Source organism: Talpa europaea (assembly GCF_964194135.1).
Source record: "Talpa europaea genome assembly, chromosome: 6".
NCBI lineage: Eukaryota > Metazoa > Chordata > Mammalia > Eulipotyphla > Talpidae > Talpa > Talpa europaea.
The window spans coordinates 86,851,608-86,878,148 of NC_140072.1; the positions used below are offsets into that span (position 1 = coordinate 86,851,608).

At 32.2% G+C, this 26,541-nt stretch overlaps 1 protein-coding gene across 3 annotated transcripts in view; it reads right to left on the reverse strand.

Moving 5' to 3' along the window:
- NBEA (neurobeachin) overlaps positions 1-26,541 on the reverse strand; it is a gene marked incomplete at both ends in the record, with an annotated part of 593,662 nt that overhangs the window by 412,821 nt on the left and 154,300 nt on the right. For 2 of the 3 annotated variants that reach the window (XM_084235096.1, XM_084235095.1), the window contains 8 exons: positions 250-380; positions 2,378-2,558; positions 9,657-9,810; positions 12,368-12,585; positions 14,918-15,934; positions 17,669-17,861; positions 18,696-18,819; positions 19,041-19,122. In XM_084235096.1, the coding sequence (XP_084091222.1) occupies positions 250-380; positions 2,378-2,558; positions 9,657-9,810; positions 12,368-12,585; positions 14,918-15,934; positions 17,669-17,861; positions 18,696-18,819; positions 19,041-19,122 (2,100 nt within the window). Of the gene's footprint in view, positions 1-249; positions 381-2,377; positions 2,559-4,792; positions 4,817-9,656; positions 9,811-12,367; positions 12,586-14,917; positions 15,935-17,668; positions 17,862-18,695; positions 18,820-19,040; positions 19,123-26,541 lie in introns of all 3 variants that reach the window. The other variant, XM_084235094.1, reaches the window with a different exon arrangement.

Below are 26,541 nucleotides of genomic sequence, written 5' to 3' on the forward strand. Positions count from 1 at the left end.
CAGTTAGTTACACAATCCTTATATGAACCCAGTGAAGTTGAAATTATTAATATGTTTAGATTAAATAATAAGTACAAGTCTCAGAAAGACAACATAGACTGTTATGAAGAGGAGGAGCCAGCACCTGGCCACAGATCTGTCTGATCACCAAGCCCTTGCTCTTTCAGTAAGCCATACCATATTGCTTTGATCTATTAGATTTAAAAAAATTAAGGTACATTATATTTAAGACAGAAAATGTTTAAATACCTTTGAGGCTGCAGTGGCAGTTATACTTTGGGGAGCTTCCTGAGGTTTACTGCTTCCATGGGAAGATTTGTTCCCCCTGTCTCTTTGCCTCTGCCGGCATTCTAAACAGTTTCTCACAGCAACACAACAAACTATTAAAGAATTCAAAAGTACAGTATTAATAAAAATTGTTGACTTTCATTTATTAAAAAGAATTACTAGCTTATTTTATTATTTCCCCTTCCTCCAGCTCATTATTTTTAAAATCAACTAGATCAATAAATATTTAGAAAATGATAATACACCTAATGAAAGTATCTATAAAACAAGTAAAATTAAAAACTAAATATCCATATGCTACCTGTCAATTGAAGAAACAGAATATCACTAGTACTATAATACCAGTACTCTGTTATACATATAGTACTAATACTATACTGCTACAGAAGTTTCCATATAACTTCCTTATTCCATCCTCCTCCAAAATTCTGAATTTTACAAAGTAGTAAAAATACATATTTGATTTCATCTTCTTAAATTATAAGTCTTGTGCACTTGACTATCTTGTTATCCACACTGAACATAACTTCCCATTTCAGGCAATGGCTTACTCCCAGTATATGCAAGTCTCATAAGCCCCAATGTCCACCTTTCTGCATGATGAGAAAGTATAGACACATCAATAAGCATTCAGTAAGTACACGTTTTCTTTTCTCTATCCATCCATTCATCCATCTACCTATCCACCCATCCATCTATTTTAACAAGCAATAACTATAGAAATAAACAAGACAGATTTAGAATCAGGCCACTTGAAATAGAATCCTGGCTCTGATTCTTATGAACTGTATAATCTGGGGTCAACTGTTTAAACTGAGTCTGTTTTCTTATATGTGAAATAAGCATAATGAGTACTTTCCTTAGAGGACTGCTGTATTAAGTGACTTTATATCTACATATATATGTATACGTATATATATGTGTGTGTATATATGTATATAAAGTGTTTAGAACTGAAAAAGCACATAGTGATACATAGTTGTTTTGCTTCATTATTATTCATTTATAAACTTTTCTATGGGCTAAATCAATTAGGAATTATTAGAACAGAAATGAAATCAACAGTAAAGTCTTAGAATACAGTCTGAAATAAAAGCTCACAATAAACAAATACTGGTTTCAAGATATTGAGACATTAAAAAATTATTTCTCACAAATCTCAATCTCTCTCATTGTTAAATATCAGTGGGAATGTGTGAGGGCCCACAGTAAATTACCGCACATCTCTTGGCTGTGAGACAGAACTCTGTGTGGCCAACCTTTCCCTTAAAAAGGATAAGCAAGGACTGCTCTCAGGCTGCCTGTCTTTAAAAATGCAAACAATATGTAGCTTCTACCATCCTTAAATAAGCTCCTATTCCTCTCTCATAATAACTTTTCCCTTGAAACTATACATGTATTGATTTTTTATATAATATTTTAAATTATGAGTGCAAAGATAATAGAAATTTCCTCCCTTTCCTATGCCTTATTTCTTATGCCCTGCTCATGTTCTAAGGCAAGGATAAAAACAATAGCTTTCTGGCCCTAGCAAAGTCGAAATTGCATAAATAAATTTTCCCTTTAAAAAGATATGAGAAGTAAGAATAGTTTGTTTTAAAAGCTATACAAAAGTACTGAGCATTCAGTGCTAAATTTTCTTTGCAACACAAGGTAGTAGGTAAACTGTACAGGCACAATAATGCCTGTTAACTATTAGTGTTAACTATTCACCCTTGCCAATTCTATCCTGTAGCATTGTGTGTATGAAGCTATGTCATTAGTTTTCTATCATGGTTGAATACCCAGGACAACTATTCTCTGTATTAGTTTACCAAAACAGGATTCATAAATGGATTAATATTAAAATCACATCAATAGAAAGTGTTGTAGTCCTACTGATTTTGAAACAGTTCAAACTAAATTAAAGATCATTAATTCCATGTAATCTCTAATGTGAAGATACTGTATTTTTTTTAATTTAGTAATTTTGAAGAATTATAAACTAATCTCTATATTAATCTTCAATTTGTTTCATCAATAATTAATATAACATAAAGCACCATAAAACTAATCTGTAGGCAATCTTTCCACTATTCTCAAGACTTACCTAGCCTTAGGCACTGTCGCATTAAACCTCCAGAAGACATGTTTTTTTCAGCTTCTATCTCACTAAAATTTAGAGAGCTGGCAAATACAAGTACATCAACCATAGCCATCAGTCGACTGAGGAAAGTTACTGCTGTCTCAGCTGACATGCCTTGTGTAACTTCAATATTTTCCAATTCCGTCTTCAAAAAAGTAGAAGATTAAGTATAATTTAAAATTCAGAAATAAAACACATGTACACACACACAACAAGTGAACAGTGGTTCCATACATTTAGTATACTTTGTAAACAAAATAAATTACAAATTAGTTCCATGTATCGTAAGAACTGGTTATAAATTTAATTAGTTTACCCATAACATCCTTCAATAATGGAAAGGTCTATTTTTAAAATCAGTGTTAGAGTTAAATGTCATGACTTACAAAAACTACATTCTAAATGTGAGATAATTTCACAAAGATATTTTAAATTTTCTGCATATATGTATTTATACTAGTTCTATTTGATTAGTTAACAAAGATATGAAATTTATACAACTTTCCTAAGTTTCTCACTCTCATCTACAAGAAGATAAATGTATGATGAAAACATAAAAGATAGCTGGCATTAGAATGAGATGATTGTCAAATTAGAATATGTAATAATTTCTCATCAATTTCAGAAAAATCTGAAATCACTGGGTATCTCACATATACAATAAATCTCTAGGGTAGAAATAATCAAGAAGATTGTAACTACTCTATAAATATTAATTTATGACCTACGAGACACAAGCAACAGTGTATTCTGGATTGGTAAAATTGCATTTTCACTGAAATATTATCTATGATAAAATAAAATTTCCTCCTTTTAAAGGAGTGCTACAAGGCTCCATGTTTCTTTTGATGTATATTTTGTATTTTATAGTAAAAACATTATTTCTCATTTTTCTTATTTTTCAACTATTTTGGTTAATTATAACAGAACTCATTTTTTAGGAGTCTCAAGGAGTAAATCAATAAATTTACAATTTAAATTTTCAAAAATGGGTAGACTAGTCTTATTGGTTAATTTTACTTATTTACCAAATGATAAATTCGTTACAAAAGTAGGCATATATAATAGCCATCTGTTCCTAGTCAATGTTCCATTTTGACATTAGTTGTATCCACCATACTACTTAAACATCTTTCAATAGACATTAAAGTGGAAATATAAGTGGGAAGTATTGGTTTGAGGGGAAAAAAACTTCAAATACTTCTTGCAAGAAGAACAAAATGGGTAATAAAAAGTACTACCTCAAGTATTATGTAACTAAACTTAATTCTAAATGAAGTACAGTACCTAACAACCTTTTCCTCTCACTAACATCAAAATAATGTTGAAACCATAATCTCAAATGAGTTCGAAAGCAGACAAAAATTTGTTTTCAATTGGTGATTTACAACATTATGCCTACTGAGTATCAATAGCCTAAAGAAATAATTCATTTTGAGGATTTTTAAATGCAGATTCTTTATCTTCCAGCACCTCTCTGATAAATAGCATTACTTCATGGCATGAATTTAAAATCTGTGACCATAACACAATAGTTTAAAATAAAAAGCTAAGAATTTACTTTATATTTGAACCTTTTTAAAATCCCATTTTTCAATACATGTGTTTTATAATTTAATGGGGGATCCATTCATTATTTAAAATGATCAAATATTCCAAATAACTGTTCAAATATTAGAACTTAGGAAATCTATACAGCTATTTACAAAGAAAATCTTCATCATTTTGAATTACTGAAATTATAAGAAACCCAACCCATGTTAATAATTAATGGCCTTATTTTTTAGTGTTTACAAGTCTTAGTCTTCATGTATGTTTTCATTTTTAAATGAGTAAATAGATAAAAAATTATGAACAATTGTTCAATCATGCAAGAAATCTGCCAAATTGCTATTTCTGACTATATAAAAGTTTAAAATATGTAGCATTCTTAGCACTAACAATAATCTAAACTGGAGTTCTTATATTCTATAAAAAAGCAATTTATAAATATCATGAAACATCATGTAAACATCATAACATAGGCTTAAAAATAAAGATCACTAATGCATAATTACTGTCAATCTTAAAATAACATCTCTTTCATCTAATGTCCTGTCATTGGAATCAATTAACATATGATTGCACATATAACTGAAATATGGTTTTCTTTACATTACTACAGTTTAATCTAAAAATCATTTTAGATAATAAAATAGAATTCATAACTGGGTATCGATGAAGTTAGAGCAATGAGAAAATATTTCTTTCACAGAGCCATTTAAGTATACCAAAGGTATGCCTAATGTTAAAGATGGTATGGAAACTCAAAATATAACCAAGTCAAAAATTTCATAAATAAGCAAAAATAAAATTTTAAACTGAAAACCTGAAAATTACTAAAGTAATACTAACCTTAGACCCCTGGACATGCATTAGACAAAACAGACAACAGACCAAAAAAGTACAAGAAAAGGAAATCATTAAAATTAAATGAAAATACAATGTAAATTGAAACAGAAAATAATATATTAAAAATTATGTTATTTTATCAAAAGCAAAAATTCCCTGGAGCTGTTCATTTTATAAATTGCACGTGATTAAAAATAAATATCAAATATTTAGACATCTATTTATTATTTTCATTAGAGTAATTCTACCCAAAAAAAGTGTAAATATAGTTCATAAATTAGATATTATGCAATTCTATTGATAAAAGATAAATATCTTTCTTCTAGCAGATAACTATAAAACAATTTATATATATTATATTACACACACACACATACACACACACTAATAAAATGTCTCTGTAAAAGCCCTAAGTCTGCACTGTTTTAAGCAGAAATGACTCAGGGAAGTAAACTACTTATACCAATCTTCTAGAATTTTCATCAAGGACTCACATTATAATTTGTTTCCTCAAATATATGAAGCTTTTCCTGTAGATCAAACTCCCCAGGAGTTAATAAAAGAATAAAGTAATTGAAAGATTATATCTTAAAACCACTTTGCCTTGCTAGAAAAGAACTTACTGATATACTAAATGAGCTCTCCATGTGAACTAAGATAATTACATGGGTACTGTAATAAGTTTCAAAGATTCAGGAAGAATTATATTCAGTATATTCAAAAATTTGCCTAGGATTAAGTTTCATAATAGAAGTCATTAAGTCATTAACAGTTCCTAATTTCCACTTTTTGCCATACATAAATGTGAGCATAAATTTTAAAATATGCTGTTTTCATGATATACTGTAGAAAAAAACATAAAAAAGCATCCTGAGAATATTAAAATGTAATCACTGTTATGAGACAAACAAAAAAATAGTAATTTTCCCAAAGCTAATACCTACAAATTTTCCTAAGAAAATACAAACTAAAAGTAAGGCCTTGTCATCATTTTGGACAGTAAAAATGACTTATTTCTTATGACTATAAAATGACTAGGAAAGCCAGAAATGTCAGTCTCTATTATTTTTATATAACAGTGGCAACAAAAAACTACATATGACATTAAATTATAGACAAGTCATAGTTCTAGATGGTTGACCAAGATGGTCAACTGAAAATCACAAAACAATTTATAGTTGATACAGATCCTTTATTTCTTTTTATTGTCCCCCAATATTTTGTTTTTATTCATAATCAGCTCAAACAATAAACAGAGATCAAATGAAAGAATTTATGGAAACATCAATGCCCGAAAATCAGCAACAAAAATATCTCATTCCCCAAACCAAGGATTGGTCTAACTACACAGTAAGAGGTCTAAAATTGTCCCTATGAATACCAACATTACATTTATTGTTCTAATTTAGAGACTTGAAACTATTTTCATAGTTTAGGTAAAACTTAAACTCTAATATGGTACTTCTTATTTAAATATATTTCAAGGTGTTCACTGTAATGTAAATATCATACAAATATACTCCTTTTTCTTTAGTTTCCATTAAAATATTTCCTTTTAAGTAAGATTAATCTAGACGATTTAAATTTCCTGACACAGTGATACTGCAATACCAATTCACATGTGTTACCCTTAAAACAGATTATTGTATTCACGTAAAGTCTCAGGGCAGAAAATAGACCATCACTATGCCAATTCCATGAAGAGAGCTGATAGAAAGGTTGTAACACTTTAGCTTTTGCTATTAAAATAGATCACCCATAATAGCTAAGTCTGTCTCTAATCTTTTATTTTAAACCTCAGAATTATGAATGTGACATTTTATATATGGGAAGATAGCATCATGATAAAAATTGTGAATAGTTTCCAAAAAATTAAAATGTTCTAAATCTGCGGACAGCAAAGAATGGCCCACAATCAAATCTGCTGCACAGAGTTTTTAGAAATAGTTTTATTGAAACACACCTGTTATCTTTTCCTTTATGTATCAGACTAAGGCTGCTTTTGCATAATGGCAGAGTTGAGTAGCTAGGACATATTCATTTAGTCCACAAAACCTAAACTACTTACTTTCTTTCTAGCCTATGAAGAAAAATGTTTCCGATCATTATTTTATTTATTCATAAAATTTCTATGTACATATATTGCATGGATATTTTTAAAAACTACACAAACTTAAATAAAACTACTAGTTCACCCAAAGATAGTTTTCAAATGTTTCTATCTCCAAATAACTAAGGTTGAAATTCTAAAGGAATTTACATGCCATTTCCTTTTGGTAATCTGATAAGCCAAGGTTACCTGTTCACTTATCCCTTCTAAAATTTTTCTTTTGGAATTTATATTTTAAATCTAAGTAAAAAAATCTCCCTATTTTTAGTTCTAATTTCTTTATTAATTTAACCTCCTGTTTCCTAATTTTTTCCCCTACACTACATTATCCAGTAACAGATAAAAATACTCAGCAGTCAGTACCAATAATGGTTACACCAGTATGAAGTGGGAGAAAAGCTTCTGGGTGTTTCTGTTAAGGAAGCAGTTAATTCAAAGAAAATAAAATCAGCTAGGTTGCATAACCAGGCATAGGTACCATCAGTTAATGGACTATAAAAATAGAAGCAGTGAGGAAAAGTTACTACAGTTGAATGAATTCTAGTGTCTGTTGAGAATAGTCTAGGCAATAAGTAGCTTCAAATTCCAAACAACAGTGGTCAAAACTACACAGATAATTATGGGAGTCAAATCTTAAAATATCAATATTGTATTATACATTCATTGTAAAATAAGAAATATGTGAATTTGGGTAAAGAAAAGTATATAAATTATGCTTAATGACAATTTACTTGATTAAAATAAAACTTCTCTTGATAGAGTTCTTTTAGCTTTAAAATTTGGAAGACTAGTAAATATTCCAAACATATACAAATTTTAGTACCTATTGTTATTTTTATAAAATATATTTTTATTCTGCTCAAAATTTTAAAGCATTATATTTTAGAGTGAATTTCAATACAATCTTTTAAAATCTGACAACAAAGTATGATTTATAAGACATAAAATAAAATTTCCGTGATGAAAAGAAATGTCAGGAAAATCATTGATTTATTCAGCTTTTAATGTATACATATTTTTAAAATCTCTCCCTGACTCAATATTAGGATGCAGTCTTAAAATTACTTACAACTCTCAATTTGCCAGCAGCTGGGATAAGTCACCAGTGGAAATCACATACTAAAGAAAAAGGATGCTACGTTAACCTTATGGGATACCTGAATTCTACACACACCATCAACTATTTTTCCTCCTGACCCTATTCCATTCTAGCTGCTAATTCCATTAAGGCCCCAATGATGCCCGTTGTGCATACCCTCCTGTACAAGCCTATCTGCTCTTAAAGAAATGCAAGAATGAAATACTGGTAAACATAACTGCCAGGGAATAGGGTATTGAGTATTAAATTTCAATGCTGCTTTGGGGTAATAACTTGACAAAATAATAGTGAGAATAAGAGGCATGTACAGAAAGCTTGTAATGATGAATTGATCAATGTGAAACAATTGATCAAACAATCAAATCAATTTGATCAAAACAATCAAACAAAAAGATCAATGTGAAAACACAAAGAAGAAATCTTAAAAATCAATCGGTTTCTTTTTGGACAAATGTATGTATTTTGGACTTACAGATGAGTTTCAAATGGGAGCAAGAACACAGGTAAAATGAAAAGAAAGTTCTATATTCTTTCCCATTTGAACAAATAGTGGCAGTCTGCTGTTTGATTGTTTTTTTAATGCATAGAAGAATTGATGTATAGGAGAGGTCTGATGCGCCATGTGGATTAGCTCCCTGGCTGGGGATCCCACTCATGCCTCAGTGGCTAGTGATAGCTTGATAGTGATGAGACTTTAAGCCCTACCCCACCAGGGAGGCCCAAGTCTGTGGTTTTTTGTTTGTTTGTAATCTAAATCAGAGCCATTTTTAACTAGCAGCCAAATATAAAGCTGACTGACTTACTATATTTTAAATGAAATGTTTAATGCACATTAAGTACCTCTCAAACTTATCACTAAATTTCAATATCTTATGTAGAAAAAGAAACATGGTTATACTTTTTTTTTAAAGTTGAACCAATAAGTCATATGAGATGAAAGTACTATTAGAAGTCATGTACTAACATAAAGTTTTTTTAGGTTTTTAAGGATCATGAAAATTTTCAGGCTGCATCAAAAAATGTTAAGTCATTTATTTGTATTCTACCTGAGGAACCTAAGTTTTAAATAAGAAACAATATAGGAATTTGTTCATATGGTTCCCATTTTGAAGCAAATCACTGACTTCAAGATTAAATCAAAGAGAAGAGGAATATAAAATTCCTATACAGTTCTAAGTAGCATTAAGTTTAGAAATAATATTTTAAATAATTCATGAGACTGTATTATCTAATAATGATTTTTTTTTCTAAATTCAGATTCATGACTATTATATTATAACCAAATGCTTGTACTTACAATTCAGTATTTACAGAATAAGGATTTTTACTACTGTACTATAGATCTGAGGGAATAGAGAAGATATGGGAAATAAAGTTAAGTCATGTATAGGCTAGCTCTTCTGAAGACATATTCATCAGAAATATCAGAGAATTATTTTTATAAACACATATATCTGGAAGCCAACATTGTCAAATAAAAGATGCAAGGATATAAATGTAAACAAAAGTTTATAAATAAACATCTACATGGTTAAAAAGTGCCATTAGGGGTACATGTCTTGTTAAAACGCAACTGTTTACATTGCCTTGCTCTAGTCATGTAATTACAAAATACAACCACTAGATGGAGGCAAAGTACTTACAGTTGGTGATGTAGCAGCAGAGAGCAAAGGTAAAATTCCTCCACAAGCAATGATGATATTGTCTACCATTTGGGAAATGAGGTGAATTGTGTTATGTACAAAAATAATATTTTCATTACTATTGACAAAATCCATTACAGACTTTGTGGAATGGCTAAAACAGAAAAACAAAACAAATATTAACATTTTACTGGCTTAAGAATAAACTATTTTTAATAACTTTTATGGAAAAACAATGAAGAGTTTGGCAAATTTAGAATATTTATTAAAATAGGAAAATAATTTTCATTTGATATTTCAATAATGTTACCAAAAATTTAGCCTTTATTTATGTAGGTTTTTTTTGTGTGTGTGATCCAAGGTACTAACTCATTATTTTGTTTCTGTTAGAAAAATGCAATGTACTAACTAGATTCCAACACATGACTAGGTCAATGAATTGGCTAAAATTATTTTTTCCAAGACTGGCAATTCTGTGTTGAAAAGCAAAACAATTGGAAAGTTAATTGAAAAATTCACCTATAAGCTGTTTATCCATCACTAGATTGAATTTGACCATTTACCAGTTAGTTGTGGAAGTGGTGTATAAATGAATCAATAATATTTCAAGGGATTCATTAAAAAGGGAGAATAAGACCTCTAAATAGTTTTGTAATACACCTTTGCCAACAGAAGATGCAATGCATATACCCAAAGAAATATACTTCTTTCAATCAAGAATATGAAATGCTTTATAATGGGGGAGAAAGAGATGACTCAAGATCAAATTTAGGTCACTGATTCTCACCTTTTTAGAAGTGTAAACATCTTTTTACATGTTATATCTCAAAATGTTTTCCCATTTTCTAAGAATAAAATAAAGTATCTTTTAAGCAATTTAAATTACATAAAATTCTGTTTGGAGGATTTTATAAGAGTCCATGAAGGAAACAGAAAAAAAAGAGTATTTTAAAATAAGGAAAGCTGAGTATCACTCACTTGGGCATTTGGGGACTACTAATATTGTCTTGGTAATTACAATTGCATATCTCCATACACTGATACTCATCTCAATATTAATTATGTCAGAGCACTCCAATTTCTTTATTTACATCTACAGGTATAACTTAGTGTATAAAAATATCAGCAATGAAATGATCATCACTTACATCATGTGAGTAGACTTTGGACAAATCATTCAAATAAAATTGAAAACAAGAGACCCATGGGGAGGTTAACAATAGCAGCTTTTATTTTGATTTTGATTTTGCTCTTTTCCTCCCAGACTTGTCTACCTGTTTCTGACCCTTTTCTATGGGTCCCCATCAGAAAGTGCTTTAGATTTGTGGTGGGCATTCCGGGCCTTGCTCTAGGCCAATCCTGTTTGGGTGGACTTTTACCCATGAGGGGGGTGATGTGTGTGGGTAATTTTGGGTGCTTGATTTAGAAACTAGTCTTTGTCTTTTTGGTATCGTTCACTAACTGTATTAAAGTTTCTTTCCATTTGAAAAAAAAAAAAACTTTCTGTGGCAGAAATTACTGGCTTCTTTTGAGATAGTGAGACCTTCTGCCCCACAAACACAATCTAGATGTTGCTCTATTACTGAGCTAGACTGGATAAAGGAAAGTTTGGCTACAGCTCAGGTACTAGGTTATTTATCAATATTTCTCTACATTGAAGTCAGTCATTATAATTCCATTCTATTCTACTGATGACTAACAGCAAAGAACAGGTGATCCTGCTGTTACATCAGACGTAGGAAAAATTACTCAAGGGAATCCTTTTAGAACAAAAGAAGAAACAAAAGAAGAAAGATGAGCAGGAATAAGAACAAAAAGAGGAGAGAGGAGGAGGAGGAAGAGAGGGGAAAAAGTGAGAGAAGGAAAGAAGAAGGGATAAAGGAGGGAAAAATCACTGTCTTCCATATAGTTTGGGCAAGTTTCCTCTGTTGAACTGATGTTGGGAACTGAAGCAGTGACTTTGAATCCTAGAAGGCAAATTAGGCAAAGCAGAGAAACCCATCGTGTTCTGACAGTGCTGTGCCACAGATTGTTCAAGTGTTGATGGTGGGACACTGTGTTACATATGACCACTGACTTCCCAACTTTTATCAATACACATATAAATGAAATTCTCATAACTGATTAATTTTTAAAATATTTACTATTGGAAAATTAAATTTAAAGTAAGACAAGTCAATGCCTTAATTTGTGTATTTAGACTTTGAGTTCTTTTGCTTTTTGTTTTGTTCAAGTAAGTATACTTGAACCGTACCTACTAACTACTTAAATTGTAAAAATAAACATCATAAAGTAATTTCAATTTAACATTACATGCTAAAAAACTTACACCAAAAATAAATTTGGTATATGGTATTAATTTGAACATGAAAAGATAAAAATGTGGAGGTTCCTTTAAACAAAGCTGAACATTATTTTTTTATTAAATCTCTTTTTTATATAAAATAGGCAGTGCAATGAAGGTTTTAAAATTTTTGCTTTTTGACTATCTTAAGCTTAAGTTCTTCAATACCTTTTGATTTGGGGTCCAGGTCTTATAACCTTTATAAAAATATTTATGTTTCTACCGAAAGTTTCAATGTCTGACCATTACAAGTAAATTTGAGATTTATTCAGGGAAATAATTCACTTACGGCTCAGCTGATGGCAGTAACAGTAAATATTTATTTTTTTTGAAAGGGGCCTTGTAGAAAAGAAATAAGTATTTCTACCTCCTCCAAACATGTACATCTGTTTCTAATGCAAACAGCAAATCGGTGAGAAGTCGCTGGTGCATTGGAGACCATTTAAACTCTGGAATACGAAACATTGTAGTACGTGGACCTGGGCTGAACTGACGTCGCTGCTCCTCAGTCATTGGCATTCCTCGAAATCCTAAATCAACTCGGAGATCTCTATCTTGTTGTGTGACAGACCGGCCCTGAACAGCCTAGAGAAAGAAAAGATGGATCTTTGTAGAGAACAAAAGAAATACCAGATTGAAAATGCAAACATTAAGTGGCTAAGTGGAGCTTCTGCATGTGATTTTAGTAGGTTAGTATATTTTAGATAGTATTATTCACCTGGTGAGTCTCTGCACAGGAACCTATTTAAGTTAAAAAGACTACTAACGTCACTTTTATTTTACTGTTCAAAAACTAGGCAAGGTAACCAAACACCCACGTGGCACACCATATAGCACACTGAAATCCAGAGCCTCTTTATCCCTATTTATGATGTATTTATAACATTAACCACCTTTTTCCTGATGGTAGTCAGCATGTACTCAAAGTGAAGTATATCACATACTCCACTCACTAATTGTAATTAAAAACACAACATTAAAATAAATATTCCTTGAACAGATTAAAGTTAATTTCAAAGTTTATGTCACTCACAATACTTCGATTTAGAAAAACAAATGTATTTGACAAATTAGAAAACCAGAAAAATACCTATGAACTCCATGAGTGAAAACCAGGCAAGCCTAGAGATTACTGCATTCAATAAACAGTGTACCACACTTTCTTTTATTTTAAATCTGACCTAAATCAATATTCCCTTCACATGACAATTACCACTATAGTATAAATGCCTCAAAAATGTAAATTGGGGCCTCCCCTGGTGGCACAGTGATTGAGTGCTGGGCTGCGAAGCTGCCTGCAGCCTCTGCAGTGCCGGTTCGATCCCAGCCACAGGCAAGGGTCCCACATAGCATGCAGACCTCTCCTGCAGCACCTGCTGCTCCCCTCAGCAGTGTATTTTGTCAGTCTGCCTGTTCTGCTCCCCACTCTGGCTCGGGTGAATTCTCTCACCCTCCCGTGCTTCTGACTGTACCTAGTGCTTGTATAACTAAAATAAATAAATCCTTAAAAAAATAAAAAAAAAAACAGGATGTTAAGAAACTTCAAAACAAAATCATAAAAAAAAGTAAATTGGAAGTTAATAGAGAAAAACAAAATGTCTTTCCCATATGTAGAATATGTCATTAAGGATTCTCATGAGAGCACAAAAAACCAGTAAGATACAGTTTAATTTTTTTAATATTTATACATTAAATATTTTGGCATTTATTTGAGACAACAATTGTTTATATCATTGTTTTTATTTTAGAAGTACAGGATGCCACGTCAGGTTACCATACTGCACTCACCACCAAAACACCCAGAGTCCACCACCAGGTTCATTGTTTTCTCCTGGGCTTTGTTATCGCCCCTCCCCTTTGGTCTCCAGGAGCCACAGTTCTATAGTCAGCTTTCTAGGTTAGTTCTCAGTTCAGCTTTATCTGACCCTTTGTTTAGTCTCTCTACATGCCACAAAGAAATGATACCATCTGATACTCGTCTTTGTCCCTCTTATTTCACTAAGCGTAACTCTAATGAAGCCATGTTAAATTTATATTCAATGACACTAAAGGATGAGTAGAAAACCCAGAAAATATAAAAATAAATTACTGATGATAAAGGTATTCTTTAATTTCTCAATTTCTTACATAATATATTGTTTAGTCGAGAATATGAGGAACAGACTTCCAATTCATAACTCAACAATTAAAATCCATATCAGAAAATAATTTACCTATATTCTAGTGAGACCAAAACTACAACACTAACACTTCCTCACTGCCAGCCCTAACTATCTTTAATTTTCTCATAACAAATTCCTATCCACAGGAGGTTATAAAGAAAATTCTCGCTGCTAATAATTTCAAATTTTCTCAGTTATTACCTACCTCACAGGGTTGTTGTGAGGATTAAATCTGAAAATTATAGCACAGTGCCTGGAATATAGTAGGCACTTGATAAATAACAGTTCCCTTTCCCTTCCCCTTCATTTCATTTATCAGTTCAATCTGGGATCCAAGTTCTCTTTTCTATAATCCAGAACAGGGTTGGGCCTGAAGCTTAAAAGGTTAAAATTAATCAAGCATTCAGAATGAAAATCTTGAGTACAAAATGTGCAAATGCAGTCACAGAGTTATAAAATGCTACAGCTAGTAGAGACCTTAAAGGTCAAATTTTAATCTAATATAACCTTGCAGTTAGTCTATAAGGATATTTAGGCCCAGAGATGTTGAGAAAGGTACACAGACAGAATGTGGCAGAGTTGGAAACAAAATTCAGATATTTGAAATTTATTTTATTTATAACCCCACCCTACTCATTCCATAAATTACCATTATGTCATAATTAAATATAAGTATGATGAAGTGTTAAAAAAGTCACTTTTCTTTGGCGATAACAACTCAATCTATTCATCAGAACTCATGTAGAATAACTTACTTGTGTCGTAGTAGTAGTCTGGATTTTTCTAATTTCCTTTCCCGATTCCTTGCCATCATCAGATCTCTCAGTATCTGAAATTATACTTCCTGCATCAATATTTGGTGCAGTTTTGCTACCAGAAGACTCAGTTTCCAGAGTTGTAGCAGTCATTTCAGCATATTCTAAAGCTTTAGATGATGACGCTAAGTCTCTTTCAGAAATATTGCTCATCCCATCTGAAGTTGTGTGGATTTTGAACTCTTTTTCTTCTATTATATTTGATGCACAACTTAAGTCTACACTACCAGTCATATGAGCAAGCAATCCAAGATCATCATTAACACCAATATGTACCTGTGTGTCCTGCATATTTGGAATAATGTGATTGCTAGAAAGTTCAGGAAGCAGTTTTTCCTCCTGCTTAGGTATTTTATCAAAAAGAAATGATGCACTACTATTGGGAAGTTCATCTTTCTCATCTGCTAATGTTATCAATGGACCATTATCCTTTTCTTCATTTTTTTTAATGATACCAACACTTCCATGTACATTATTCTGGAGTTTCTCAACAGCAGCACTATACACATTATCTAACAAAGACTCAACTTCCACAAGGGCACCATTTTCTCCACCGACTAAAGTCTCTGGTGATAAATCCATATCATCAAGCTTTACTTCTGTTGCTTCCACTTTCTCTGCTTTTATATCAACTAAAAGATCATGAACTTCCACATGCACACCACTTCCTGGTCTATCTGAATTTCCAAGAATATCATCTGACACTTTGGTTGACATGAGCAAGTCTCTAGTATCTGTGCTGACAGGGTAATCTGTCTCACTTTCTGGGCTCTGACTCTGAGAAAGATCTTCTATTTCTCGTATTTCCATTCCACCTTTGGCTCCTGTCGTCTGTGATGAAAGACCAGAGATGGTGCTCACATTTCCTTTTTTTCCCTTTTTAATGTTTTCTTCCTCTTGTCTCTGATATTCTTCATACATTTTGGCTAGGTATTCCTTGTGTGCTTCATAAGTGACCTTAGGAATAAGTAAAGAAAAGAAAACATTATGTTTTCTTCTTCACATATGTCATGAAGATAAACTGATGGCACACATAAAATTACAGTAATAATAGCAAAAATGGTGCCAAAATTTTAAGATTTTACAAACATAGCATATACCAATCCTAAGACATGTGTTTAGTTTCATCAAATAACTGGAAATACTCATCAAAAATGATGTATGATTCATTAGGTCACTTGTTCAATGGTACAAACTTCGATAAACTAGCAAGTTAAAGTTTTAAATAAAGTAATCTTTTCTTTTAGACTAAGTATTTCAGCATTACCCTAAGCTAATACACCAGTTGAACTCCTACATATTTTAATTTGTGCCAAAAGAGAGAATTGGGTAAAAAATTAAACATCCAAAGTATTACTAATACATCAGTTTTCACCATATTAACTCATATATAACCTACTACAACAATTAAGGTTAAAAATTCATAAACATTTATGAATATATATATATTAATAAACTGTTAAGTGAAATAAGTAGAACATCACCATTTATTTTATAAAGACTAATCTGTTACTTTATATAAGACATACAAAATGTTTTTCCTGTAAAATACTATTTTCAAATTTGTTAATGCAAAGATAAAATGAAGTGCCAATATAGTAAAAACGGAAATTTCTAAAATTAAAAGTTAAAACTCCTTCTTTATAAGCACATATATTAATTTATACTTTAAGGACATCACAAAAGAAATTTATGTTGAGTACAACCCTTCTCCAGCTATTCTGACAGAAAACTCCCTTCATTTTACAGAAGAGGAAATCAAATACCTTAAGTAGTGTTTGGCAAACTATTATTTAGGTACCAATATACTTATCTATTTTAGTAAATAAAGTTTTATTAGAACATAGTCATGTTCACTTTTTACATATTATCTATGACTATTTTCATACAACACAGCAGAGTTAAATAGTGGCATCAGAGACCATAGAGCCCACAAAGCCAAAAATACTATATCTATCATTAAAAATAGTTTTCTAGTCCAAGTGCGATAGGACTAAATTAATTTCTCCTAAAATTACAAAACTGACTTGCAGCACAAACTGGATTAAATGTCAAACGGAACATCCATGTTTTTTCTATGATAACACATGATACCAAAGTCTGAATTCTGAATTTCCAGAAACCAATGTGTACATAACTGTATATTTTAATTCATTATTTCATTTTATAAGATTAGATAATACTTAAAATACAGACATATCAAGTCTTAGGACTGAAAATAAAGAAAAGATTATACAATTAAAAATACCATTAAACTTAAATACTTTAAATACAGTTATGATTAATTTGTAAATATAAACATTATCTTAAAGCCTTTAAGAAGTCTTAAAAAGTATATTTCAGAGTCTTTTTTATGAAATATTCATGTAAGAAACAAATAAGTATATTTTAGCAAAAAAAGCAATTGGCTCAGACTGAAGTTCTTAGATCCACAGAAAACGTATGTGGGGTCACCTCTGGCCTAAAATTCTCAATTAAATAAGAGTACATTTTGAATTAAATCATTTATATGATGCTTTAAGCACCACACTTCATGATTAGGGGGAGGAGGGAAGAAGAGAATTTTGGAATAAGGGAATCAGTCATAATGCAAGATGGCCACAAGATGGCAGCAAATGATGCCAAGATGAGTGTTTACCGTCATTTAATCCACAGGGGAAACTCTTGATATAAAATGCTAAACCTTATTACCTTGGAATGGGCTATTGACAGTGTATCCACCCAAACTCTCCAGCCTCCCCATTCATATTTTATTGCATGATACAAAAGAATCCGGAAGATATTGTAGACCATCTCAGTAATCTTCTGTTCCTCGGAATTTTTAGGATTGATGTAGCCAAGAGAAAACATCCAGTCCTGCCATACTGAACACTGCAGTAAACATCTAGTTGGGGGAGAAATCGCATTAAAAATGTATGAATCACATTAGAATTTACTATTTTGAAACTTAAATAGAGAGTGAAAGTATGATCTGACCTAGGTAAAGCATGGTGTACAGTCATCCTGCACATTTTATATTCTATACCTGGAATGACTTCCCCCCATTTTTCTACGTGGAAAAATCCAAATTATCATTGAAAATTGCTTTCCTAACACTGATTCGGATTTAGTTAGTCTTTCTCCACTCTCTCATCACATGTCGCACTAATAATGCACTTAATAAATTATAAATTAATCATTATTTATCTATCATTCCCACTAAGTTGAACTAAGACAATTTGTATAGCACAGTGTTTTATATTTTATACATAGCTCTTTTAACCAGACAATCAATATTGTGAAATGAAGGATTCAGAAAGCAATCATCACTTGACAGTAACCCATGTCTTAGCAAACCAACATAAAAATATGTAACAATGGTCAATTATCAGACAAACTTGAGAAAAGCACTAATAATATGAGCAAATTGAACACAATTACAACTAAATGAGTAATTGATAGCTATAGCCAAAAGGAATAATGCATTTTATGTGAAAACTTTGTGGATATGCCAACTAACATACAATACCCATATAATAACAAAAAAGCATATATAAATGCAAGTGTAATGAATACGGATTATATCAAGCAGAGGAACACCACCTTTTATAATGATTAAAAATACACAGCGATATGAGAAAGATTTGAAAAGTTTTTTTCTTTGAAAGAGACTGAAAATAAAAGAGAAAGTAAGACTAACTGTGGAATAAAGTTCTGTTATAGCATACAAATTGCTTACCTTCTATTTTCACGGCTATTACTGAAAAGTTTTATCATGTCAGATAAGAATAATCGACGAACTTCCATCAGTTCTGCACTTGGTGCAGAATTTTTTAACAAAGTTGCCACTACCTTAAGAATCACTGAATGAACAACAACAACAAAAAAGTAATTATTACTGCATGACATCTACTCAAAAAGCATTTAATGGTTTTCAACTAAATGGTTAGCACCATGGTGAGTGATCAGTATCATGAATCAGATAAACAACATAAAGATTTCAGTGGTTAGAAAAAGTTTTGATTTACTCTCACAAGTTGCCATGTTTCTACTGCATTGCAATAAAGAACTGCTATTTGCTCACTTGGATTCTGAATTTTCACTGTAGAATCTGGCTCTGGATGTGGTTTGTGTACAACTTGAGTGCATACTTGCTCTGTCAAGATCTGAAAGATGAAGAATTTGAACTCCATTTAGAAAATAATTTAAAACATAATTGCAAAACATAGATGAACACAGAATCTGTGAAAAAAAGTCAATTCTTTCAAAAGAAACATCTCTTCTAATGGGTCCAGAGAATTCCACATACTTCTAAACTCTTCTAACTTTGTAGCTTTCCTTTTTTTAAAAATTATTGATAAAGACAATACCAGGACCAATATCTATAGAAGAAAAGATTAATTAGGAAATCCAAGAATTTATTGTTTGAAATATCTTTTCACTGTATATCCTTTACATACCTATGTTGTGAACTGTAAAGAATTTATTCTTTATGTGGTCATTAATTTGAAAAAATAATCTTAAAGAAAAAGTAATTTTTATCTGAGTATGGACCTCATTTTCAAATTGAAGCATGAAGGGAATAATCTTCATGAAAAATGTGCCTTATTATCATTTGCTATTGAGCTTTTTTAAAACTTTCAAGTAACACAAAAGTAACAAAAGTTGACCTAGTAAAGGAAAGGTAGAATTCTAAAATATTTTATTAATTTACTAATTCATTAAAACACAGGCTTATGAGCACAGGGTTCTTATACATCTTCTTCACTGTTAAATTCTTAGCAATTAGTATAGTGCCTGACATACTACCAGTACTTAATAAAGATTTGTTAAATTTAAGATGGATAACATTTTTATATATAAATAATAGATATATATCTCAACTATACTTTAGATTTTAGCTGTATTTGCCTGTATTCTTAAATACATAAAAAATTCAAAGAGAGTGCTTAATAAAGACATGTTATATTAGTGATTTGTCTGATTTTAACATGTTAAATTCCAAGTGAACTTCTGAAATAGTTTAACCTAAATTAAGGTATGAACACTATGGAGAAACCATAAAGACATCTGAGAGTCTAGCTTTACATAGCTATATTGAAAAGTCAGGGATGAAGAAAGTAAATAATCAAAAGATAAGGACAGTTCCTTCTGATTAAAAAAATAAAAGATCATGATATTCACAGTGACATTTTCTTACCTTTCTGCTCAGACTTTAAAAAAAAGAAGAAAAAGATAGGAAATTTACTTAGGTATATTAGGAATGTATATCAACGTGGTATTGACTTGAAATAAAAACTATCACTAATATGATAAATATAGGGCATAAGTGCTCCTCTTTCTTATTCCCATACTTTTGTTGAAAGGAAACATTTTGTTGTTAAAACTAAACAATATCTCAGTATATTTGGAACAGAGCACTCCAGACATGAAGTAATTAGAGCTGACACATGAGACAAAAATTTAATTCAAATCCACATGCCATAGAACAATCAGGAATTGATATAGGCCTAAAAGGAATTTCACAACAATCTGTCCAAAAGGCCTGGTATAGATCTACAGCCCATTGGTCAATTCAGCATATTTACTAGGAACCAGTAAAGCACCCACATTCTGCTACATGTTCAGAAGTGGGAAATGCAGTTGTTAGCTGGAACTACATTTCTAGCATCAATTTACTTAATTAATATTCCATTTAGTGCCTCCCTTGTGGTGCAACGGTTGAGCGCCACACTGTGAAGCTGTCCGTAGCCTCTGCAGTGCCAGTTCGATTCCCTGCCGGCCAGGGAGAACCCCAGATGGCACAGCAGACCTCTCCTGCCTCGCTCGCTGCTCCCCTCAGCAGTGTCTTCGGTCCTTCTGCCTGTTCTGCTCCCCGCTCTGGCTCTGGTGAATTCTCTCACCCTCCCACACTTCTGACCTGCACCCTAGTTCCTGTATAAAATAAATCTTTTAAAAAAATATTCCATTTATAGTTATAAATCCATGTCTCTATTAAATAAAACATGGTAGATTGTCATTAAGAATCTATGTGAGTTTTAAAAATGGGGAGAGAAATAATGATAAGAATAAAAAATGAATGCAGATGTAAACATTTTAATGAAATGGTATGACTAAAGTTGAGCTGTGAAGTAACTGGACTTTACTTGAGGTATTCACAGGAAGTAAATACCCAAATCCACCAATACAAAATAGTACAGAAGGTTCAGAGCCAGATAGGAACATGAAATCCAATGTGTACTTTATACTTATAGCACGTTACAATTCATGAGAGCCATATTTTTGAGCTTAATAGCCATATGTGCCTAGTAGCTATCATAGTGATAAGGCTGGGAAAGAACAATGAATTATTATTGAGGTAGGTTGATACATATGCTATTTACAGACATAAATTTGAGCCCTGTATTCTACATCAAATTTTATTTTATAAATGAAATTATCTCCTAATTCATGGGTCATAGAAAGACTAGGCTTTAAGCTGCTGCTATCAGAGCTTCCCTTTTGACCTACTCACTCATTATTCTTAACATGCATTGTGTTTTAGTAGATTCCTCCTTTGAGACAGAAGTGGAACTAGTTCTTTTTTTTAATTTTTAAAATGGCAAACTATTAACCCCATTGTTGCAGTTAACTGCCATTGTAGGAATGTGGGAAGTCAGAGAATCTTTGTTTGTTTATAATTTATATAAGACATATTACACTTTTTCTTTATCTGTGAAAATAAAACTTGCACAAGATGTTGCCTAACAGACTACCTGCCCATGTCTTAGATTCCATAATTCTAAGAAAATGATTTTATTATGAGTTATAAAGCGGACTACCATTTAAGATGGAGAAATCATGTAAAATAAAGCAAGTTAAAATTTAAAGATATACATTTTACAAATAGTACAATTCCCAAAAATTATTTCCATAAAAAAAGCTGTACCACTTCTTGATCTAAAAGAAAAAAAAATCACCTTAAAAATTAGGAGTCAAATATATTTCCTTAATAACTTTTTTAAGTATCAGGATAATTAAGAGATATTTTTATTTTTTTCAAAACTTATGCAAAGTTGCCTGATATATACTGCTAAAAACCCTAACTCTCTTTGTCCCTTACTATTTATTGTTTACTCTATAACAGAGATTAGATTTGGAGTTTTTAAAGATTGCAATGACATAGTCCTTAATTCAAGTAAACCTGCAAATATTTTCTGAAAAATCACCTATTCTAAAACATCATTATCAACATGTCAGGTTTGACAGTACTTGATTTAATAAATTTCCACAGCTGTAGTGATATTTATTTTGCTTGGGGTTAAGGTAATTTCCCCTGAGGAAAAAAAGAAAACAAACAAGGGTTTTAAACTCTAGATTATCAACCAAATAGTTCTCACTAGGTGATGTTCACAAGGTGAATTAAACTCAAAGTGCACATTCGAGGTTCAATTTTTTTTAGTTAAATTTTAACTTACGGTATTAATGAGAATTTAAGTTCAAACTCATCACAAGTTTTAATTTTTTACAAACAGATGTTACCCTACAAAATCATGCAATCATTAAACTTTGGTGACCTAGAATTCGTCATCTACCATCCTGTCAGAAAATACCCTTTCCACTGTTATTTGGAGTCAACAAGTAACCAATCAAATCAAATTTTTTTTTTTTACTTTTTTGCATACGTATATTAACATTTCAAAGTACCATAATTCAGTCTCTCAAAATATATTTCAATTTAACGAGATTACCATGCTACATTATAAGAATACATTATTGCCGAATCACAAAGACAGAAGGCCTATAAATTAGCTCCATCATTATTTCAAAACCTCTTCAACATCTAATACCACAGAATCTAAACTCATCCTGACCAGGATTCTGCAACAAATTGGCTTTATTAAATGTAGAATTGCATCAAAAATCAAAGAATGAATACCAATAACACATATGAAGGTAGCTGGTAGGTAAAATTGTTGCTGTACTTGCTATTGACCCATTTTTTAAGAAAACAAAGAGAAATATGTGCGTGTTGTGTACATGTGCATGTGTGTATATGGAGAGAGGGCATATTCTTAATTCAAAGGTTAATAGCACAATATGATTTTTCAAATTCAACATGTTATGACAGTTTTAATATGTTTTCAATGACCACAAATACTTTTTACTCTATTGATATTAATAGGCCAAATTTGCATAAGCAAGAAAATGATTAAAAATCATTACAAAGGGCCCCCCTGTTGGTGCAAAGGGTAACACGCAATCTATGATACCATCTGCAGCCATTGCAAGCGTGAGCTCGATCCCCAGCCGGCAAGGAAGCAACCCAAATGGCACAGCAGACCTCTCCTGACTCGCCAACTGCTCCCCTCAGCAGTGCATTTCAGTCAATCTGCCTGTTCTGCTCCCCACTCTGTCTATGGTAAATCCTCTCACCCCCCCCCCACCTCTGGCCTATATCCCAGTTCTTGTATGCATATATAAATAAATCTTTAAAAAAACATTACACATAGGAATCATGAACTAAAGCAATTAATAGGTAACAAAACCAAGATGTAAAGACACAAGCTGACCAATATCAGACACTAGAATTCAGAACTCCAAACTAATATTGTAGCAAGGCTTTGGTTTAGAAGATTCTAGTGCTGTCTACTATAGGTAGATTCTAACATATTTTGCCTAATGCATTTAAATTATGGATTCTGCTTATTTTATGACCATTTCTTAGTTGGTATGAAATGGAATTAATTCCCTCTGAGTCTCTGTTTGCCTAAAAAGGATATAAAAATAGCAGTTTCACAGGGACATTATAAAGGTTTGAGGCAATATATGTAAAATGCTGAACGAGGCAACTGTCAGGAAAGTACCCCAAAAGTGAGTAACCATTATTAGGGAAATATAAGGATCAAGAGAAGTAAGAATCTATCCATGTTCTGCATAGGAGAGGTCATATTATTAGTTCTTATTCAGTTCTGTAGGCCAAATATTAGAGCAAGATTAAAAAAAAAACCTACTACAATTCAAAATAGGACTGTGGAGGACAGAGTCTATAAATCATGTGATTTGGAATATGGCTAACAAAGTTGGAATAGTAAGCTTAAAAACAAATAAAAAATTTTACTTTTATATTATATTATTTTTTTATTGGAGTAACACTGGTTTACAATACTGTATATGATTTAGAGGTATAAATTCACACTTTGTCTACTGGGCAGCCACTCTTAAATTTACTCGTAAGAATATAGAACATAAAAGGATGAACTAGTACAGCTAAGAGTAATGTTAAACAAGGCCATAAACATTAAGCCTGTAAGTCAAATCAAGCCTACTGTTTATTCTACTAAATACAGTTTTATGGAACAGCCACACCTATTATCTATGGTTGCTTCCAAGTCTAAACTGCAGAGCTGAGGGGTAACAACAAACCATATAGCCTGCTGCTACAGATTGGGTATTTTTTTTCCCTCAAAACACCTATTTTGAAACCTACCCCCAAATGTAATGATATTGGGAGGTGCAACCTCTGGAATGTGAATAGGGTTAGTAAAATCTCATGGATGGGATTAATGCCCTCATAAGAGACCCAGTGAGCTCCCAGGCCCTTTCTACCACACAAAGGTAGAGTGAAAAGATGGTCAATGAGCCATGAAGTGAACTCACCAGACCCCAAATCTTCCAGTGCCCGATCTCAGACTTCCCAGCCTCTAGATCATTTCTGTTTTGTAGTGCTAAGAATTCTGAATGGGATAAAATACACACAAGCCTACATATTTTACTATCTGCTCCTTTACCAAAAGAGTATGACTTCACCACTTAGGATGGATATTTTGTAATAAAAATATTTGCAGCACATTAAGTGGGGCACAAAACTGTGTGTGTGTGTATGCATGTATGAGAAAGTTGAGAAAAGATGTTATATATACTTAAATATAAATGGAGAGATGCTGAGTAAATTTTACTTTGCTGCTTTTCTGTTTTCCAAATTTATATAGTGAAGCATATTAATTTATATTAGATTAAAATGACATTTTTAACAAAAATAACAGATGGCAGGTACATTTCTCTGTGTTTCAATAAAGAGAAGATTTTAAATTTGCAGCCAAGTTTTTAAAGAAAGTCACATAGTAAATATTTTAGTATTTGCAAATCATGCAATCTCCAGAAACTATACAACTCTGGCACTATAGCATAAAGCCACATGAAGTCTTTCCTTAAATTAACAGCCATGGCTATTTTTTAATAGAACTTTTTTATGGACACTACAATTTGAATTTCATAAAATTTCATGTCACAACATATTCTACCGTTTCCCCATATCATTTAAAAATGTAAAAACCATCCTATGCTTGCAGGTCATGCAAAAACTAGAACTGAGCTGTATCTGCCTTATGGCAAGATGAAAAAAAAACGTAATATTAGAAAAATGTGAATTTGTCCCATGTAATTTAAAATTACAGTAGAAGTACACTCTGAATCTTAGCATCTGCCTCCTAAATGCCACTCATTTCACTTCATAAGTTTTGTGAAGAAATCTGCAATGATGAGACATTCTGTTTTATATTTTCTGACCATAGTATTTCTGATTTAAGAATACTACTATGGGGCCTCCCTGGTGGCGCAGCTGTTGAGCACTGGGTTGCGAGGCTGCCCGCAGCTTCTGCGGCACCAGTTCGATTCCTGGCTGCTCCCCGGCCCCCGGAGGAGGGTCCCACATGGCACACAGACCTCTCCTGCCGCCTGCTGCTCCCCTCAGCAGTGTACTTCAGTCCTTCTGCCTGCTCTGCTCTCTGCTCCCCGCTCTGGCTCTGGTGAATTCTCTCGCCCTCTCTCGCTTCTCACTGTACCCAGTGCTTACATAATTAAAAAAATATAAATGAATAAATAAATCTTTGGAAAAAAAAAAAGAATACTATTATGGGCCCTCTCTGCTAGCCTAAGTCTCAGAGCTATCACTGCTACGGCCTGAATTCCATCTCCAGTCAGGCATCTAATCCACACATGACACAACAGACCTCTCTAGTCTTGCCCACTGCTCCCTGAGCAATGTATTTCAGTAAATCCGCCTGTTCTGCTCCCCCATCTGTCTCTGGTGAATATGCTCACCCAAAGCACCACTGGCCTACACCCCAGTTCTTCTACACACACACACACACACACACACACACACAGAGAATATTATGATGAATGCTTGATCTAGAAATTTCAATGTTACAGCAAAACTATAGTGTCCTTCAATAATAGACACAATGCTTTATTACCTAAGTCTCTCACAAATAATCCTCATTCCACTATATGCTAAAAGTATGAGTTTTGAAGTCCAATTCTATCTTCTTGACTTCACCTGATGGATGTGCACTGGTAGTAAAAGAAAAGCTACATTCGGCAATACATATGGTATATGTGTGAAATCTGTCAGTTATTTCATCACTGTGATTTTTACTACACACTAAACAGCAATGAAAATGATAGAGAGTAAGACAAATATGCTCTGTTCCAACTACTCAACTCTGACACTATACAGCAAAAGCAGCGCATTTATAAATAAATGAGTATGGCTGTGTTCCAACAAACTATCTATGGACACTGAAATTTGAATTGGAAATAAT